The sequence below is a fragment of the Heterocephalus glaber genome, unplaced genomic scaffold (assembly GCF_053883595.1).
Source record: "Heterocephalus glaber isolate CG9 unplaced genomic scaffold, H.glaber_assembly_v1.0 deba00001577, whole genome shotgun sequence".
NCBI lineage: Eukaryota > Metazoa > Chordata > Mammalia > Rodentia > Bathyergidae > Heterocephalus > Heterocephalus glaber.
Window position 1 is genome coordinate 13,643,129 of NW_028258358.1, and position 20,294 is coordinate 13,663,422.

Below are 20,294 nucleotides of genomic sequence, written 5' to 3' on the forward strand. Positions count from 1 at the left end.
GGATAACAGGCGTGGCCACATTCAGCTTTGGAAGTGTGTTATGGCTAAAATAATTCAAGAAGTATCCAGGGTCTTATATTACATGTTTCATGAAGACTGCAATGTACAAGAAAGACAGAGAAGATGAATTCCACTTTAAAAAGAACCATCAAAATATCTTCCCTGAGGCCAGGTTGACATGGGATAAGGTATTGCCTGTTGCTTTGCTTCCAGTAAGGGTAGCGTCTAGGCAGGCTCCAATGGAGCCCATATGAATTAATGTATGGGAGTCCATTCCAGGCACTCCCACCAGAGGGAGACCTGACTCTAGGAAGAAAAATCACAATCATAGGTTATTGTAAAACCTTAAATGGGGTCCTAACTTCTGTTCATGAATTTTCTCCCAAGAGGATTCTGCCCTCCACGAATGTTTCTATCTACCTTTTTTTTTCTTTTTTGTTTTGATACTGGGGATTGAACTCGGGACCTTGCACTTTTGAGGCAGGCAGGGGAACCACTGAGCTAAATCCCCAGCCCTTCTATGTATGATTTTAAGGCTGGAAATCAATCCATTTTAAATCCTAGAAAAAGCAAAGACTTGAGAACCAATTTTCTGTCAGTGGAGCAGATCCTATGATATTCTGCCATCTCCCACTTGTCTGTTAAGCTTGTGGAATTCAGCCTTGTATACATCATACCAAGTCAAGCTCACCCCATATCCTAACTCCAAAGCCACCAAAGACTGGAGGACAAAGAATCTGATCACAGGCTATGAATTTCTCTTCAAAAAGACTGCTTCCAAGGACCAGTAGCTAAGACTATATGTGATTTCATTTGCATTATTACTGACATAATTGTGCGCCCTTAGCTACATTTTTGTCTTTACCCTAGGAACTAGTCAACGTGATTTCTATTTACATTATTGCTTTTTTGATCCTTGTAAGCCTTCTGAGACTACACTGATGGAGTTATCAAGGAAATAACCACACTCTTCCGCTTTAATCTATAGAAAACTGAATGTTTTGGATGCTCAAAGTCCATAGACCTCCTGTTCACTAGCTGCAGGCTCTTATCTTGGCTCCTAACAAATCTGACAAATGAAACACCAACCAAAAATTCAAATCCTACTGGTCACAGACACCTGGTTTGATAATATCAAGAAGGCTTGCCCTGAGATTAAAAGCTCAATTTAAAAATTTATTTGAGTTTCTATATGGTCTGAAAAGACACTTGTATGTGGGACTTTGAAGGAGACCTGTGGGCAAAGCCATGTCTGAATAGTTGGGGATTAGGATGAACCTGTCTACTTAGATATCTGTCCATGCCTCTTTCCATCTACTGGTCTCAAGAAACTAAGCACTGACTAACTCTCTAAAACTGTTTCAAGAACTAAGAGAGGGTCTTATAATTATTTATTGGCTATCAGGAAGATGGACTTTGGTACATATTTAGCAGAGTCTTCTTGCCCTGGTAAGGGTTAGGAGTCCATGAACACATGACTAGCAACTTGCCTATTATCCTGGAAATTGCAGCTAATGAAACTGTCTGAGTTATCTCTCATCAGCAAATAGAAATAGAATCCTTGGCTAGAGTAGTACTCATTAACCATAGAGCAAGGAGGGGATTGTGCTAGTAGGAAAACTTGCCGTTGTCCTTGTATTAAAGTGACTGCTGAAGTGGAGGTCACCATGAGAAGATTTGGATATGGACTTCTTGGGTTCTATAACTACCCTTAGGAGCACCAAGAAGAAATGACTTCTTTCCAGCTCCCCTCCCCAGGATATTACCTCTATATTTTCTAGGATACTCAAACTAGGAATGTCTATTTTACTGATCATATTTGTAATTTATGCTATAATTAATGTGATTCAAAATATTGCAATAAAACAGCTGCTAAAGGGGCTCAAGATGTGGTTTTATACAGCCTTTAATTTATCCCGGGAATTCATAAATATTTCAGACTTTAGGTGAGACAAGTTCTTTTCTTAACCTCCTGTATCCTACCCTTTCTAAAAAAGAAGTAGCAGGTGGGTCATCATCTCTATTCCTACAAGGCTGAGGAATGACAAAATAGATAGTGGGGATTTGTAACTAAGCCCTCATAACAAAATTGACAGTTTTCTTCTCTTGTAATTGGCTTGGACTATTCTCCCTCCCTAAAGTTAAAAAACAAAAACAAGAACAAAAACTAGAGCAGCTTCTTTCTCTCCATTAGTGACATTGACTGGTACATGAGCACATACTCCCTGTTTCCATTCCTGTATCAATTATCGCTGATAACCTTGTTATCTTTGTTACAGAAGAATGAACTAATACTTCACAGAGTGATTTATGAGTTTAATTTAAGCAATTGCTATTGCTGAATGGTCCACCAAATGTATCCTAGTATCAAGAAGTCTGGAAACTTTGATTTTATTGAAATTTATGAAACTACCAGTTTTTCCTCCTGAGGGCTCCTTCATCACTCTTTTTCCTTATAAAGCCCACTGATGTACTTGGTGGGAGAAGGCAGATTTGAGGCCTTCTCCCCTGACTTCTCTGTTGATACCTGCTTAATTAAACTTCCTATATTCCAAGTATCAGTGGTCGGTGTTTGGCATTTGCTGTATACTGGGCAAACAAATTGGGCCTTGTTGTTCACACACTTGCTGGGGTGGGGAGAAGAGGTGATGGATCACATATACTTTGAAGGTAGGGCCAGCTAGTAGAACTTACTGTTGGCTGGATATAAGATATGAATAGTTAGGACGCTCACAGAGCTTTATCATGTGAATAGTGAAGCCTTTTGCTGAGACAGGAGAAACGTGGCACCACAAGGATGAAGCAGGTTTGTACTCTAGCTGCTTTAACAGAATTATCAATTGCCCTTGGAAACATATGAATAAAGGAAAGGGAGGGGAATGGGAAAAAAAGAAGAATCAAGATATATCATGTGCAAGTACAAATTCCCTGTGATGAATATTATGTATATCTAAAATGTACCAATAAAATTAATAATAAAATAAAATAAAATGTTGCAACTGGTTAAGAGGATTCTGGTTGACCCAACGTTATTCCAACAATATTCTGTCTAATCATTCAAAAACAAAACTCACACTTATTTGCCACCTACAGTGGCAACTAAGCCTTTACACACATCATCAATTCTCAAAGCAATCCTATTAAGTAGTGCTATTGGTATCCCTGTTTTACAAATAAGAAATCAGAAGGGCTTAGAAGTTCAACTTGCTATGTTGGTTTTAAATATACCCACAAATGTTTTTAATCCTTCTATCTTCAAAAGAAAAAGCCAGTTTCTCCATCCTTGACAATGGATTGAACTTTATGATTTGATTTTAACAAACAGAAAGCGGCAAACACGATGATGTGTGATATCTGCGACAAGTTCATAAAAGGCATCGTGGCTTCCTCCATGCTCTTCTGCCATTAGTCACTGGGGGAGGCCAGATGGCCTGCAATGAGGATATTCAGGCACTTTTATGCAGAGGCCAAAGGCAAAGAATGGAGCCCTTGAGAAAACAATGAGCAAGAATTTGCCATGTTATGAGTGAGTGGATCCTCCTGCCTTCAGTGACCTGACTGCAGCCCCAGCCAGTAGCATCCTTCTGGAGCCAGAAACATTCAGCTAAGCCACTCCCAAGTTCCTGATCCATAGACAAGAGTGGGAGAGAATAAATATTTTTACTGCTTTAAGCTGCTAAATTGTAAGGTAATTTGTTCCTTCTCATTAGATAACTAGTCCATCTCTCTCTTCTCACTTCAGTAATAGATTCACATTTGAATCCAGCTGGTCTGACTCCAGAATCTATGCTTATTTTAGAAACATATAATGCCTGGCAGCTGGCCTTACAAAAAAGAATGCTTAGGATGAAATACTTCTAAACTATAGCTATGTGTCAAATAATGGTAAAATATCTAGACTCAGTGTAAAACTTTCTTCTAATCACTTGATATAATGGTTGACTTTATGTGTTTCCTTGACTGGTCTCAGGGTGCGCAGATTAAAAATTATTTGGGGAGATTTCTGTGAGATTAACATTTGAATCTGTGGACTCAGTAAATCATATTGTGTTCCTCAGTGTGGCTGGGCATCATCCATTCTGTTGAAGGTATGAATAGAACAAGGGTAGAGGCAGGAGAAATTCACTCTTTTTGCTTCTTGCCTGACTGCCTGAGCAGACATCTCATCTTATCTCATCTTCTGTGGATTTACATCCCCTCTCCTGGTTCTCAAGCCTTTGAATTTGGACTGAATTAGATTTCCTGGGTTTCTGGTTGCATTTGACAGATAGTGGGACTCCTCAGCCTCTGTAATTTTGCCTATCTATCTATCTATTTATCTAGTATCCGTCTATCATGTATCTATTTCTTCTTTAATCTATCCTTCTACTGGTTCTCTTTCTTGGAAAGCCTTGATTAATACACCTAGCTATTTCACTGTTACAATGCCCAAATGGTTGGCTATTCTTAAAATTTTTACTCTGTCTCAAACTTATTTCCAAATATGTTAATATTGGTATCATGTAACATGGCCATTATAAGACTCAAGATGAATGAGTGTCCAGGCCATTGAAGGAGAAGCAGGCTGGCCAATGAAAATGGGCTCTGCATTGAATCCAGGATATGTTTTGAGGTTGCTATTGTGTTTGGCTCAGCCTAGAAATTGGATTATTGCTCTTCATACCACTGGGAGGCCTGCAGCTTAACCTCTGACACAGGCTATCACAGGAGGCAGAGAAACATAAACTGAAAATTATAACAATGCTCTTCAAGTTCAACATAGAGATAGTGAGAAACCTAATCATAACCAAGAGATTAGAAGTTTCTAGTGTACAATTTTGAAGGGAAGGGGGTTGCAAAAGAGGAAACATTGACCTTCATCAGCTTTTCGTATTTCATGCTTTTGATTCCAAACTGGATGCTACTGGTTCTGAGAGGCTGGAGGAGTATGCACTGTCACTTTCATTAATTTACAGCAAGAAGAATAATGGTGGCAGGCCTCCATGTGCATTTCCTCTAAAAAGCTCAACCTCTGCCTTGTTCTGATCAAGAGGCTCTGTAGAGACACAGAAAAGCCTGACACTTATGCAACAGGAACCATGCCCGCTGGTGATGCTCATCTCTGTCATCTGTATGGTCTCTAGCATGACAGTTTTGGGGCAAGTTAGTGCTTGAAACTTACTGAAAATGCAAAGACATCAACTTCCTGTATACTTCAAATTAAAGTCCTGGGTACAGAAAAGCTGTGACGTGTCCCAAGAAAATCACTTCCGACCAAGATGTCATCTTCAAAATTTGGTGAGAAAATATTTATATAAACTTTTATAATCTTTGGAAATTCATTCTTTCACCATTCATTAGCAAAAGAACAATCTCCAACATCTGTAATTTCAAATCTGACAAGATATTTTTCCTTTCTGCAGAGGAAATTGATTCATTTTATTACAAGAGGAAGCAACTTTAACATTTAATCCAGGAATGACATGTTCTTTATTCCTTATTTTTAGTTTTTCATTTGGACTTTACCCTGTCAGTTAGATAAGTTAAGGTCAACATTTAAATACTGAAGACAAATCAAACATGTAATAAAAAAGTCATTCTTGGGCTGGAGTTGTAGCTCAGTGGTAGAGCACATGCTTAGAAACTCTAGATTCAATTCCCATCATGGGGTGTGGGGGCAGTATTCAGTCTCTCCAACCACAAAAAAGATGTTAGAGTTCAGTATTGATACTGGGTCATTCCACATGAATTAAACCTTTAGAGCCTGTTTAAAGTTACATTTGAATATATATTTCCTAATATTTCCCAAATATGAGCTAGTTAGCAAACACTCCTATAACTAACACTGTTTTTCACCTCACACTGTCTCATCTAACTGAATAGCTTTTGTTAGCATTGGGTCCTAGGACAATGTGGTGCTCATTTGACAAAGTGATAGCTTAGTGTTTTTCTGTACCCTTTTTTCCCTGGGGCTTACAACTGCTTCCCTAACACACTTCCTTTGGATGATAAAGGTACTAGGTTGAAAAAAAGATGTGACCATAGTGGTTACAAGGGGTATACTCAAAGATGGTCACATTTCATAACATTAGTTGGGGTGAAAGAAGAAAAGACAAGAGGATCCAAATGCACTTTTTTATGAAATTGTAAAATTATTTTTCTCTTAAATAGGTTTTAAAAAATCCTGAGAAAAGAAGTAGCATGAATGGATGGTAAATACTCTTTCCATTGTGAAAATACAAAATCTCTCCAACTGATTTACATTTTTCATTTTTTAAATTAAAAATCACTTTCTTGAGACATTAAAAGGAGGAAGGGTTGGTAGAACTTTTGGTAATACCGTGTTAATACCAAAAGGAATCAAGTCCTATAAAGTCAGGAAATGACAAAGTTAATCATCTTGCACTAGTACTGTTCACTTGTCTCATTAACCATACATGCCATTTTTTCCTGTTCCTTAAATTAAGAGTATTCAATGAACAACTGCTTATTAGCTTTAGATTATTCTCTAACATTTGGAAAGCCTACCACAGTGCCTGGCATACTGTGGTTACTCATTAAATGCTTGTTGAATTAAAATAATGAATGAACGAATGAATAAATGTATACATTTGGTCATAAGGCAAAAATTTTCTATGATAAAACATTTGTCATGAGCTTTTCAGTCTCATGCTACAAATGTGTTCTTAAAAAAATTGAGATGATTACATTTACCTTTTATATTTCCCAATTCAGATGATCAGATATCTTCTTGACACTTCGAGCCAGTATCTCAGGAATAGAGGTTGGGGATCTGCTGTATTCGTGTTGGACATCTGTCCTTCTCGGTAGGCCAGAAGACGTGAAAGACAAAAATTCATCCCCCACTCTCTTTCTCCTAGTCCAGCTTGTCAAGGAAATGACTGATGTAAAACAGATTCTCCTGTTTCTCACTATCATGAGATCCTATGAAGAGTTGTTGTTGCTGTAAGGACTGTAAATTTTGGGGAGGCAGATGCAGCAAACATGGGCATCATAAGAAACATCATTTCAGAGGGTCGTTCACCAAAGCTTGAAGAACACCCAGTCTGTTCCATCTCCTGGTGAATTGTGAACATTTCTTTCAAATGACTGGCATTACAGAAATGTTTTTCCAGTAAGAGCCAAAGAGAGAAATGATGGAGTGTATTTCACCGCTTTGGGAAAGGGTGTTTTCTGTTTTTATCTGAATTTCCTGTAGCAGATAGCTTTTTTCTGTGTGAACTAGCGTTTTAATAAGATAGGACACTCTCATTCAAGGGTTTTCACATCAGAACTCTCTTTTTCTTATTTATACTTAGGAAAAATTTATAGTAAGCTGCCGGTCAAGTGCATATAATTTTTTTTTAACATACATTGTACCCATGCCCTCAGGGACAAATGTAAATTACAAGTTCTACTCTGCACCTATCAAAATGCACTTAATCACTTAAAAGATTAGACTATATGGCTTAGAAAGATGTGAATCAAAAATAATGTCTACTTAGCCCCCAGGGGCACCATTGAAATAGATCATAATGAGAAGACTGTCTTCAGGAGGTGGGCTATGTAGCCGCCCCAGGGACACATCTTATGCACATCCACAAAACAGAGGGTGTCACAGCTCAGGAAAGAGTCCTGTAACTTACTGAAATAGAATAATGGGTTTATGATAATGGAATAAAGTTCTTATAACAAAATCTCTAAGAGAAGCAGAGATAGAAAATATTTTAAAGAATATTTCTTAGGGGAAATTGAAGTTTATCTCAAATCTATTTTCCTACCAGTATCACAGTAAAATTTATTTCTAAGTCTGTAACAGGCCAGTTACTAAATGGATTGCTACTGCCCTATTACCTGAACTTAAAAATATACACAGTTTGTTCTTGAAAACTTCATTAAGCTGGGTGTGGCAGCGCAGGCACATAATCCCCGCATCTTTGGAGGCTAGAGCAGGAGGATTTCAAGTTTGAGCCTTGCCTGGGCAACGTAGCTGGACCCTGTCTAAATACACAAATATTTAAAAAGGGGCTGGAGACGTCATCTAGCAGTAAGGCCTGCCTTCAATCTCCAGTATGGCAAAACCAAAAAAATAACTTTCACTGACACATTACATATTTGAAAAGCTCCAAGGGCTAGGGATTTAGGTCAGTCGTGCCACCACCTTCCTTGAAGCACAAGGTCCTGAGTTCCATCCCCAGTAACAAAAAAAAAAAAAAAGAAAAAGAAAGAAAGAAAAGCTCCAAGTAAGAGAAATAATCCATTAGGTTCATTTATGGAAGCTGGGTCCTCTGAGAAGGTCACAGTGACATCTGACGGAACTGGAGGATGGGAACATGGATGGTCTCAGGGTTCAGAATAAGACTCTCAGACTGAATTAAATCAACAAACCTTATTAAGTGCTTTCATGCATATTTAATCCTAATTCTATCTGTGGGCTATCTTATGTAATACTCATAAGCTACCATCAGAAGATGTCTGATTTCTGTGGAACCTGAAAGTCCTTTGAAATAGTTTGAAGACATTTAGTGAGAGAGAAGATGACAGTGGACATTATAAACTTCACGAGGGTAGTTTTCCTCCTTTCTGGAAACTACAATGAAACTGAAGAAGAGAGAAGCAGAGAAAGGACATAGGTCAGGAGAGTGAGTGGGGTTTTGAGGCTTGAAGAGGGAGAACTGATTGAGAAATGCTTCAGTCAATTTTACTAATACATTTCTAAAAGTCCTTATCTCTTCTTTCTCCATTCCCTTTCCACTACCCCACCTTCTACCACATTTTGTCCTTTTTCTCCTTCTTATATATTTCACCAGAGGATCTGCAGGGAACACAAAATAATTTTGTAATAGGAAAGCTCTGAGAATAAAATTAGTCTAAAATTAGACAAGTTGTTGGCCAACACACACTCATCACCCACACTGAGCTATCTCCCAAACATAACCAACTTCTTCTTAACTTTGCAAAGTTTTAAAAGAGACTATTTCACATCATAAATTACATCCAATGTAATTTCAATTTCAGGCTTTATCTGTCAACACCCTTTAAAGCACTCAATAATTTATTAGCATTTGACATGTTTCTCTAAAAATAATCAACTATAGCGTATTAACCACACACAGATAACCGTATATGGTTTCTTTGTGAAATGAAGAACATAGCTCCTTGGCCTAGAGACAAGGGGGTCTTGACCACGTTATCCTTTTGTACAACTCTGGAAATAACCTTCAATCTTGTACAGCTCACATTAGGTGAGCAATGCAACCATCTAAAGCCTTTGATAGATAAGGCTTTACAATATTGCAAGAAACATTACTTTGACATTTTTAGAGGCTTGGATTTATGGAGTAACCAGGTGTCAGATCAAAGGCAAACAGAAGAAGTACCACAAAGTCAAGCTGGGGAAGCTTTCATTGCCCAGAGCCTCATGTTTGCTAACCATTCTGTCACAGGAATCTATGGCCAGCAGGTGACAGAAACAGTGTACAGGGCACACAAAGTCCTGAGTTTCTGGGTTGTTTGAATCCTGCCCCTGATCTGCTATTTGTTCAGGGCCAACACCCAACAGCACAAGGGATCAAGCTACCCCTCTTGCATTTGCCCATTTGTAAAAATACAAGTAGAAAGGGCCCACTGACCTTCTCTCTTCTGCATATTATCATTTGTCTACAATCATCAATGTGCCATTTACCTTGTAAGCACTATGCCCAGAGGGTGTTGGGATATTTGTTTTATCTGTTAATTTCAGCTCAATCAGAGCTAACAGTCTCACTCTTTACTAACACTTTTATTTTTTAATTTTTAATTTTTGGTACTGGGGATCGAACTCGGGACCTTGCGCTTACGTGGCAGGCGCCGGAACCACTGAGCTAAATCCCCAGCCCACTAACATTTTTAAAAAAGGCAATATTTAAATGTTCTTATTAGTGCCTCTTAAATTTACTTTGTTTTAAATACATAAATCTCAAAAGTCTATAAGTTCTATTTTTGATACAAACTGCTCCTGCCGTTAAATACCTTTATCTGTCACTAAAATAGCACCATCATATCTAAGTTATTTGACTAGTAATGAGAAAAGTGTTATTAAATTTGGTAATGAAAACAGTATCAGTAAATTGGGAGAAAGCAGACTTCTCTCCTTATGATACTTTTATTTCTTGTACTGCTATATATGCACGTTTCTATTTGCTGATTTGGAGAATTACAACTTTAAAAGTTAAATTTGATGGTGTTCCATCAACTCTTAATTTTAACTATGAAACTAGTGAATTATATACAAACTTGTTAATACCAGAAGTAGTGTAAAGAAAGACAATGAGGAAAGTGTTTGTTCAGAAAGATAATTCTGATTCTGTCACAAGAACAAAATGTGGGATTACCTGCCAAGGTCATTTCACTCAAAACTCACTCACAGGTGCAGTGTTGCAGCTCCACGTTTTAACATGCCAGCATCTTAACATCACACACATCTCCGTCTTTATTAGTTAAATGATAAAGATCAGTGGTTTTGCCTTTTAGAACTGTAAAAGTAGTTTCCTTGCCTGTTATCGTGGCCTATAAAGTCTTAACAGCAGAACAATCTGAAAGCACTCTAATGGGGGTCATCAGGCTAATTTTTAGCGCTCCACCACCACTAGACACCTGATTACTTTTGGATCTTAATCAAGCCAATTAATTATCAACATTTGACTTAGCAATTTACAAGATTTTTTAAAAGTTCAATTTGCTTACATATAAAGGAAGTTTATATTTGAGCACTATTTTGACCCAGTTATTCATATAAGTGTAGCACAGAGTCCAGAAATATTTGCTCAAGAAATTTTAATTTCTTCACAACTTGTCACTAAATGTCCTCAAATATCACCACTCAACCAAACCAAGCGAAATCAACTAACCAGCTATCAACAATGTAAACAATCATCACATTAGCCAAAATACACTTGGTTCTTTAGCTTTCTTCACAGCTTTGACTTCTATGCTCCCACGGGTTAGTATCTACATAACAGACTTCATGTGCAACATGTATCTAGATGATGCACACATTTTAACAGATACAAGGACACAGTAAATAGCTTACAAATAAGAAGAGATTCATCCCCACAGATATTTCAACCTAGGCTTTTGGTTCAGTTATATATATAGACCATGTAAATATTGGGCATAGTGTCTCATAGACACATTAGAGGTATATATTAATATATATTATTTGGAAATATTATGTAAAATAATAATTAGAACTAAGAATACAATAATAAGTGCAAAGTGTAATGTAGCAATATATATCAAACTTACAGATGCATACAACCTTTGATTTAGTAATTCTAGTTTTGGAAGTTTAGCTTTTAGATATACCCCACATGTGTCCAATGGTGTATCTACAAACATGTTGTTTGAGGTCATGTTTGTATGACAATAGCCAAAAAAGAACATTCAAAACATAAATTTGTACTTATACACGTGCCTTCTACCAGCATTGTTTGCTAACTATGTGTAAGCCCCTGTGCCAGGTGATATTCATCTGTTTACTTATGCATCTATACCCTCATATAACATTTAATATTTTATATATATATATATATATATATGCATATACCTATGTCCATATATATTTTAAAATATCCACTTTGAATGGTTGAATTATCCACTGCTCATCTGTTTTCTGTTGTGTAGTATAGGCACAACCTTATGTGTGCTCATGTGGAGGGTAAATAAAGTTTATTATGCTCAGCAAGTTTACTTGAGTATCTGAAGTGCTTCAATAGCCTCAGTTTGCTCAGTGTCCTGAGACCCCTCCCTGGCCTTCAACACAGGCTCCCCTGACGTAGGAGACTGGAAAGTGACTGACTCTACCTGAGAGTTTCAAGACCCAGTTCCTGGGGGAGGGTGGCAGAGCTGATCTGTTTCCCAAGGTTATCAGTGCCTCCTTCCTATCAGCACCCTGTGTAAAGTTCTGCCCCATTTTACAGCCACATCAAGGACTGAGGCCACCAGGGAGAGCTATGGCATTCTATGGCTTGTCAATTTTATTGAAATTTGTATTTATTAAGCTCAATATTAATGTTATAGATTGAAATGGATATTTCTTGACCCCCTGAGTATATTAACCAAAGATTGAAGGATTTTATGAACTTACAGAAATTATGTTTATTGGATTCTCAAAGAAAATTTTAACACCCCACCAAAAAAAGCAGAAATCATTTATTTAGGGTTTCAAATATCTCACTTTAGGCATTACAATTCATTTAATGGCATTCATAATTCACCTAAATTACTCTGTAGTAACCATGACATCTGACTATTTAGGAATTTTTTTCTGTGGTACTGGGAATTTAACCCAAGGCCTACTCACTAAGCTAAATCCCCCACCCCTTTCAAAATTTTGAGACAGGGCATCACTAAACTGCTAAAGCTGTCCAGGCAGAGCCTGAACTTGAGACCCTCCTGTCTCAGCCTCCATAATGCTGGGATTATAGGTTTGAGCCACTATGCCCAGTGGCTAAATGCATTTTATAAACTTACAGTTCCAGTTTTTGAGGGAAATAAATGAATTTTAACTAGTCCTGGATTAGAGACTTTGGTGAGTAGTCTTTAGAGTAACATCCATCGATATTATTTATATTATACACTTCACATTATCTTTCTTTCTTTTGGTACCAGGGATCAAACTCAGGACCTTGTGCTTGCAAGGCAGGTGGCAGCACCAGTGAGCTAAATCCCCGGTCCACTACATACTATCTGAAGATCATTTCAAGAGCTAGAAATCCTCAGAGGATTCAAATTAATCATGAACATTTTTAACCAAGCATCCTACATATGGTAATGTTTCACATAATTCTGCCAATGCATTCAGCTGAGGTTGTTACAATGGCCAAGGCTTGAGGCCGTGCTGTGCTTGAGTGCAGTTGGTGCAGTGGGATTCGGGGAACACAGGTTCTGGGGCCAGATGACGTAGGTTCAAGCCCAGTTTAATAATTTTGTAGTGTTATGACATTGAGCAAGCTACTTCTTTATTCAGCATGTAATTTTCCCAGATCTAAAACAAGGATGATAGCAATTCCTCCTTCCTAAGATTGGTGCAGTGATTTAATGAATGAAGCAAGTACCTAGTACATGGTAGCCAGTATTAGTATATTAAACCCAAGGAAATGATGTAGGATCCCATCTTAGTAAACCTAGCAATGGGACATAATTTTATATGATGGGTTTGTCTCTGACCAGTGCAAGTGTCTAGATAATTGGATTTGTGATGACTCATTATTTTATTTCAGAAGTAAAAACACAGCTTTAACAGACTGGATGGCTTCAGGGAAAAGGATGTAACTTCCTAGGGAAATAATAAAGGACTTTGAAACGAAAGGAAACCTGTGTGTTCAGTCAGATATTCTCTCGTTTATGGAAAATATTCATCTGATAAGACAGAAAGTCTCTTCCATGGTCCCGGAAGAACTGATTTACATTTTGTCTGGAGGCAACAAAGCAAAAGAAAATGTTCTCAACCCTACCTTCCACACAGCACTTCAGTTCCTGGTTGATTCAGGGAGGTTTCAGGGTAAGGTGAGTGGGTGCTCCAGTTTTGATGAACTGAAAATGTCTTTGCCAAATTACCAGGGAAGGGCTTAGTCTGTAGGATTCCTTAGGAAGCAGAAGGGTTTCTTTCTTGCCCTATTGGAGTTGTGACTACATTAAAGAGACTCATTTAGTCCATACTCCTTTTTTAAGCAAACCATCAGGGTCCATCAGAATCGTCTGCTCTCCAGGATTGTACAATTTCTTCAATTTATTCCTCAGTTCTAGAAGTGTTTCCCTCCAGACCTAGATCCTAATCTGAATCTCATCCCTAAACCTCAGAAATGTCTAGAATTCCTTTAAAATGTGGCATTTGTCTTAGAATTTCCACAGATTTAACAAGGAAAATGTGTAAGTGTGCCTTAAGGTAAGCAGACCTGGCACAGAGCTCAGAGCACCCCTTATGACCTTTCCCTACCTTACATCCCAAGTTTACCTTTGCACTTGTGCACAAATCCACAAAGTGCTTTCCCCTTCCTTTATGCTTGGTTATGCTTTTATGTGTGATTTTCTATTGCTGCTGATCACTGGGAAGCAGTCTTAAGTATCTGGATAGCGCTTTAAAATTTTCTGGCACTTGGCCTGGGATTTTGCTCAGTGGCACTGTGCCTGCCTTGTAAGCTGAAGGTCCTGAGTTCAATCCCTGGTACCACAAAAGAAAACAAAGAGCACAAGGACCCGAGTTTGATCTCAGGTACCGAAAAAAAAAAAAAAAAAAAAGTAGTTTCTTGCATTACAAAAATTTTCTGGCTCTTTCACTTAAGCTGCTTTTCTTAACATGAGAAATCCCCAGTATGTGAGCACCACAAGTCTTATTGTAGAGTTGAGGAAACCAAGACTCAGAGGAGTTGGGATGTGTCGAGTTCCAAAACAACCTGGAGTCCAACAGTAGGTGCTTTATGTCCTGCCTAGCTTCTTGTTTCCTCTGACACCTGTGGTGATGATAATGTTAACAATAATGCCACACAGTAATGCTAACTACTAAAATTATCACATACTTTGAGTGTTCCTTGGTCTTGGCCATAGACTCATCGATGGGGTGCAGTCATATGGTGTAGACTTTGGAACCTGGCAGATTTGGGCCTGATCTCCAGCTCTAGCTCTTACTAATCAGAAGCCCTTGAGCATCCTAGACACCTTAAAAGGCTGGAGATAACTATTTCTGGGTTACTAGAAAGAGTAAAAGAAATAACACATGTATCCCAGTGCTTGAACCACTGAAGAGTAGCTAAACTCATTTATAGCAGCTGGACTGTTTTTCCTACTCCCAGCCTGGGGCCTCTTTGTTCAAGGTCATTTGTTTCCCCCAAACCTACTCCACCTCCTCACTTTCAGAGTCTCTGAGACAATGCATCGAAAAATTAGCATGCATATGAATCGCCTCTGCATCAGAGATGCAGATTCTGTTGTAGTAAGTCTGGGGTAGACTGGCATTTCTATCAAGCCCTGGGCATGGCAATGCTGCTAGTCTGTGAACTATACTTTGAGTAGAGAATATGCTCGGAGAGCTGAATGTTAGGGTCAATGATTCTCAAACAGTTCACCATAACCACATAGAGGGCTTTAAAAAAATATAAACTGTTGTATTCCACTCTAGAGTTTCACTGGGTCTGGAGTGGGGCAGGAAAACCTTCATTTCTAGCAAATTCCCTGTGAAAGGCACACTGCTGGTCAGAAGACTACACTTGTCCTAGGCTTAACAGAGAGCTACTGAAGACCAGAAGGGAATTTGGTTCCGATGACTTTTAGGAGGGGAAGACATTCTTGAGGAAGCTCCCTCTGAGGGCAGTCTCATCTTCCCCTTTCCAGCCAGGCCCCTCCCATAAACCCACCGGGATATATGCAGCGCCCACCCTGTACCTTGTAGACATTGATGGGGATGTCAATGACGATGTGCAGAAGGTCTCCCAGAGCCAGGCTGGCAATCAAGATGTTGGGGCCGTTCCGCATGCACTTGTTCTTATAGATGATTCTCAGCAGTGTGGAGTTCCCGATGATGCCTAGCACGAACACTAAGCAGGACACAACCGTGTTGATGTATTTGAAAGTCTCTTTGATCTCTATATTTCTGTGGCATGATGGAGCGGAGTGGGGACGAGGCGGCCCCCCGGGCGTATTCCTTCCTTTAGGTACCTGCGCAGGTGCCGGGGACTCTGGCAGGCTGGAGTTGAAACTTCTCGGCAAGGAGGTCTTAGTGGGTGGCGTTATTGTCTCCCCAGTCCCTAGAAGCGTTGGAGTGGCCCAGGCAGGCGGGAGCCCTCTTTCCTCTCCCCAGACCCTTCCCGACCTGCAGGCAAGAACCAGCGCCACCAGGGCGAGTCCGCGCAGACTTGGCGGCGGCTGCATGTTGCTGCTTGCTCCAGGGGTGTCCGGTGGCTGCTCCGCTGTTTTCTGCCTGGAGACCGGCAGGGAAATCAAGATGGGACACTAGGATCAGCTACAGAGCCATGCCTCTGCCAACACTAGCGCAAAGCTCCTAGAGTAGCCACTACCCGCGCGCAGAAGTAACTTAAGTTTGCGCGCCAGTGGGAGCTTCGGTGTGCGTCACCCGCCAGCGCGTAGAATCTCCTTCCCGACCCTTCTCCCGGGGTTTTTCTTCCCCTACTTTCCGCCAGGGGGTAGGTCGCCCTCAGCGGGGCGGGGCGTTCTGGAAGGGGTGTGCCTAGGAGGGAAGGGCCGTCGAGCTTTGAACTGAACTTTTTCGAGGGTGCGGGTGGGAGGCTCGAGCTGTAGCTAAGCGGAGCGACTATGGACTCAGTTCCTCTAGCGGGCGAGCGCAGGTACCGATTTCTGCATTTTGCTAGGCGCGGAAACTCTGCCCACCGGGGATCCCTGCCCACCCAGGGCCAGAATCCCAGAACTCCTCGCAGCGGTGCAAGTCGCTGCTCCCGGCCTTGCACGGGGGACTGGAGAACCTCAAGTCTGATTTGGGGAAAATATCAGCATTAACTTGGAAGCTTCTGCCTCTCTACGTGACTTCCAACACTTAGGCTTCTCCTTTACGCATTCACTTAAATTTGCTGCATCTGTATTTCTTATTGATTTACTTCTTTAAAAAGAAAGTTTTCCCAGAGAAGTAAGTCAGTCAAGCTGAAGGCCCAGAACAAGATCCAATCACTGATTTTAATTCTCCACCAAGCTAGAACGTTTACCTTGCGGATGAGACGCACCTAGCGCAGGTGACCAGCAGGGACCTCAGTGGGGACGCAGAGCTGCAGTCGGCGAGCTGGGCTGGCAGCAGGACTGCAGACTGCTCAGGCGCCGAGAGCACCCAGTCCCGTCCGTCCACCCCCCACCCCTACCCCCGCCCAGCAGGCGGGCCTGGTTCTGACGAAAGCCTGAGGGAATGGGTCTCCGCTGTCCCCAGACAAGTACTTGTATTCATTCTTCCATTCCCCATCAATCACCGCCAGACTCCTCCCGTGCCTTCCGACCGCTCCGCAACCTTTCCCCTTGGGCAAAGCCTGGACAGCATCAGCGGGGAGCTGCCCGCTGGAGAGCCAGGCCTGACCAGAGTCGCGTCCTACACGCGCTGTGTATTTGTCATAGTTCTAAGTTCTACAAAGGAAGAGCCCGAATCAAGGGCAAGTTGGTCATGCACCGCACCATGCTGGGGGCTCCAGACTAGAACAAACCTCTGTGTTAAACGTTTTAATGTCCACTGTGTCTTTTCATTCGGATAAATGTCCTGCCGTGATAGATAAGGCCTTGTTGGTTTGGGGACGCTGATCTTTGCTCTCATTTTGCCCTAAAGTTTCAAGTCCACAAGGCCCCCAGCAAGGAAGAGGATGATCCTTTTTTTATGCCTTCTTGCTGCTCCTGGAGTGGATGGCCAGTCTGCCCTCAGCTTCTATAGCATAACTCACTTGCTGCTGCTGCCCAATGTCAATGTTCCCAGTGAGGGGTTTTTATTCTGTAATTATGAGGAACTTGACACAGGAGACTTGAAAATGATCATAAAGCTGCTATACAATTTTAATATGATATTTATTTACCAGGCAGAGCAATGAAACAAATTCTCCCTATCCATCCTTCAGCTCTATTTTTATGGCATAGAGAGAAATAATAAAGACTGGCAGTTTTGACCCAAGATGGTATAAATGTCAGCAAGTTAGGCAGTGTGGTGCACTGGATATTACTCTGCTGTCTGCCAGCCGGCAAAATCCCTGCAAGACTGTGAAATTACAGGTCCAAAAGGCACCATTCCATTCATGTAGCAGTTTTCCTGGAGAATAGGTGGCATTTTCTTGGCTCCACCACTAGCTAATGAATTAGATGAGACATGAATGTTGGACTCTCTCTCTCTCTCTCTCTCTCTGTGTCTCTCTCTTCTCTTTTACTCCTCAGAAATACTTTCTGGGAAATTGAAAGTAGAAAATCAATTTCTATTTTAGAATGGAAGATATAGTTAAGAACACTATTAAAAAGTAAGGTTAAATGAATGCGAAGCATGATCTGGGGTTGTGCTGCTAATTACAAAACAGGCTGTTTTGAACATAGTTCTTATCTACCCCGTCTCAGTGAAAAAGGTCAACTTTCAATTGCTTCATAGCGGAGTGAAGAAACAATGCATATTGTTATCTGAAAAGGGAATTACATGGATGCACTGGGAGTATGAATAGTTTGCTCATTTGGCTCCCCCAGGGCAGATTTGAACCTAGTCCTCTTACACAATCTTCCCTTCTTGCCCAGGGCACCCATGTGGGGACTTTCTGTCCCCTGTGATCTTCATCACTATCTTCATTCATATGTCCTCCACTGAGTCGTGGGAGTTCCTTATGATTCCCACCAAGGTTCTCCTCTTCTCTTTTCTTGTAATGCTTTTAGTCCTTAATCACATAGACTTTTGTGGGCCACTATTAATTTCTTTTTTACAGGACAGGGACTGAATTCAATGTTCTTTCTGTGCTATCTCAACTCCCAACATAGGTTGAGCTCAAGAAATATTTTTCTGGATTGATAATTTCATTTTAAATCATTTAATTATATTTTATCAACTCTAGTCATAGGGCTCAAAAATGAAGCAAAATAACTTTGAGGTAAACATATACCATTTCTCATTTGGAATTTAAAACAGTATATGCTACCTATTATAGGAACCATTTTCTATAACAGGCACATTATTTATAGGAGTTCATTTACTACCCTACAGTAATCTTTGAGCCCAAAATTATTTTTCATGATTTTTATAGGTAGTGAAATTGAGTCTCAAAAATTTACTCAGGGTCACGTGACTGCTTGGTTGTAAGACCAGGATTTGGGGTTACGATTTGAATCCATGTCTCTCTGGTTACTCAGACTGTACTTCAGGCTAACTTAATTACACAGAGTAAGTAGCTCTTCTCTTATATTTTGGAAAACAGTGTTTTAGGTACTAATAATATTTAATAGAAGTTTAACCTTAAATATTTCACCAAAATATGTAAAGGTAACCATGTGAAATGTAAAGATTAAATCTTTGAACCTCATGAATAACCATTATCAACTTTCAAGAAATTGAGTCTCAGTTTCCCCATTTGTAAAACAGAGGGACAGAGTTAGAGTTAAAGTTACTTTCTACTCTGAGAAATAAGTCAGGCTGATAAACTGACCCTGTGAGAGTGAACTGAACTGCCAAACAGTTGAAACAGACAGATATTTGGCTATATATTTTTCTCTTTTTACCTTATTTACTCATGCTTGGAGCAGTACTGCTCTAGACACAAATTTTTTTTTCACCTTATAAAGTAAAATCTCATACTCATCAACTTTATTTATAAATTCACCAGTAGTTAAGTACTGTCTATATTTCATTGGAATATATGAGCAAAATGCTGTGTCTAAGTTTATGAATCATTTCCTGAATACTTTTGGATTTGGACTAACTTTGCATGTACGAAAATTTTACTGGGAGGTGTGGGGCTCCGTAATTGATATCTTTCACAAAGTTGCTTTTAGGAAGACACTTTTACAAGGTATTCTAGGAAATCTCTCAAAATTTCAAATTGGCTAAAATAACTGGGTAAAATCAGAAAAGTGATGGGAAATGTCCCAATATCTCCTTTAAATGCTTTAGCTAGAAAGTTCCTGACTGAAGACAGGGTTGAATGTGCTTCAGAATTTATTCCTTCAAAGAAGTTTGCCATGGGGAGCTTGCTGAAAGCAAATCTTTTCCCTTGGTAAGAGAAAAAAGAAAAGCCCTTTAGCACAAAAAAGCTAATACTTTCATGTAATCCTCTTGATATGAACTTACCTTAGAAGCCTACCTTGAACTGTCTAAATCATGAATGCTAAGGGACAAGGTGGGTGAAAAACACAGGCAGAGATGGTTCAATTTCTTCTCCACACATTCCCGGAGGAACAGATCCAATGATCAAATAGTGGTTGAAGCAAGAGCATAAAAAAGATTTAAAGTGACTGCACAAATCAATAGCAAACAGCATGAACATTTCTATTTCTTGGATTTTTTTCTTTATATTAAGTCACTATAGGTAAGTGGGTTGTATTGTTTAGAATATATTTAAAATTAAAGTATAATTATATACAGGTAACTGGGCAAGTTTGAAGTACACAGTTTGAAGAGTTTTGACCAATGTGTATGGCTGTGTGATTCATTCATATCTAAGAAGCTTTTTGAAAATGCTTTTCTTTTTTTGCAAATTAGCAAAACCTGAATATTTTAAATTTAGATACAATTTTTATTTAACCTTCCATCAAGACATTACATCTGCTTTATCAGTTTATTATATATACATACATATATATGTTATCAGCTT

General features: G+C 39.7%; 1 protein-coding gene across 1 annotated transcript in view; it reads right to left on the bottom strand.

The window, feature by feature from the left end:
* Ednrb (endothelin receptor type B) overlaps positions 1 to 16,827 on the bottom strand; it is a 31,994-nt gene extending 15,167 nt beyond the window's left edge. The window contains exons 1-2 of the mRNA XM_004845222.4: positions 16,692 to 16,827; positions 15,400 to 15,934 (exon numbers count right to left, since the gene is read on the bottom strand). Of these exons, the coding sequence (XP_004845279.1) occupies positions 15,400 to 15,885 (486 nt within the window). The 5' untranslated portion in view covers positions 15,886 to 15,934; positions 16,692 to 16,827. The remainder of the gene's footprint in view (positions 1 to 15,399; positions 15,935 to 16,691) is intronic.
* Between the last annotated feature and the right edge of the window lie 3,467 nt (positions 16,828 to 20,294).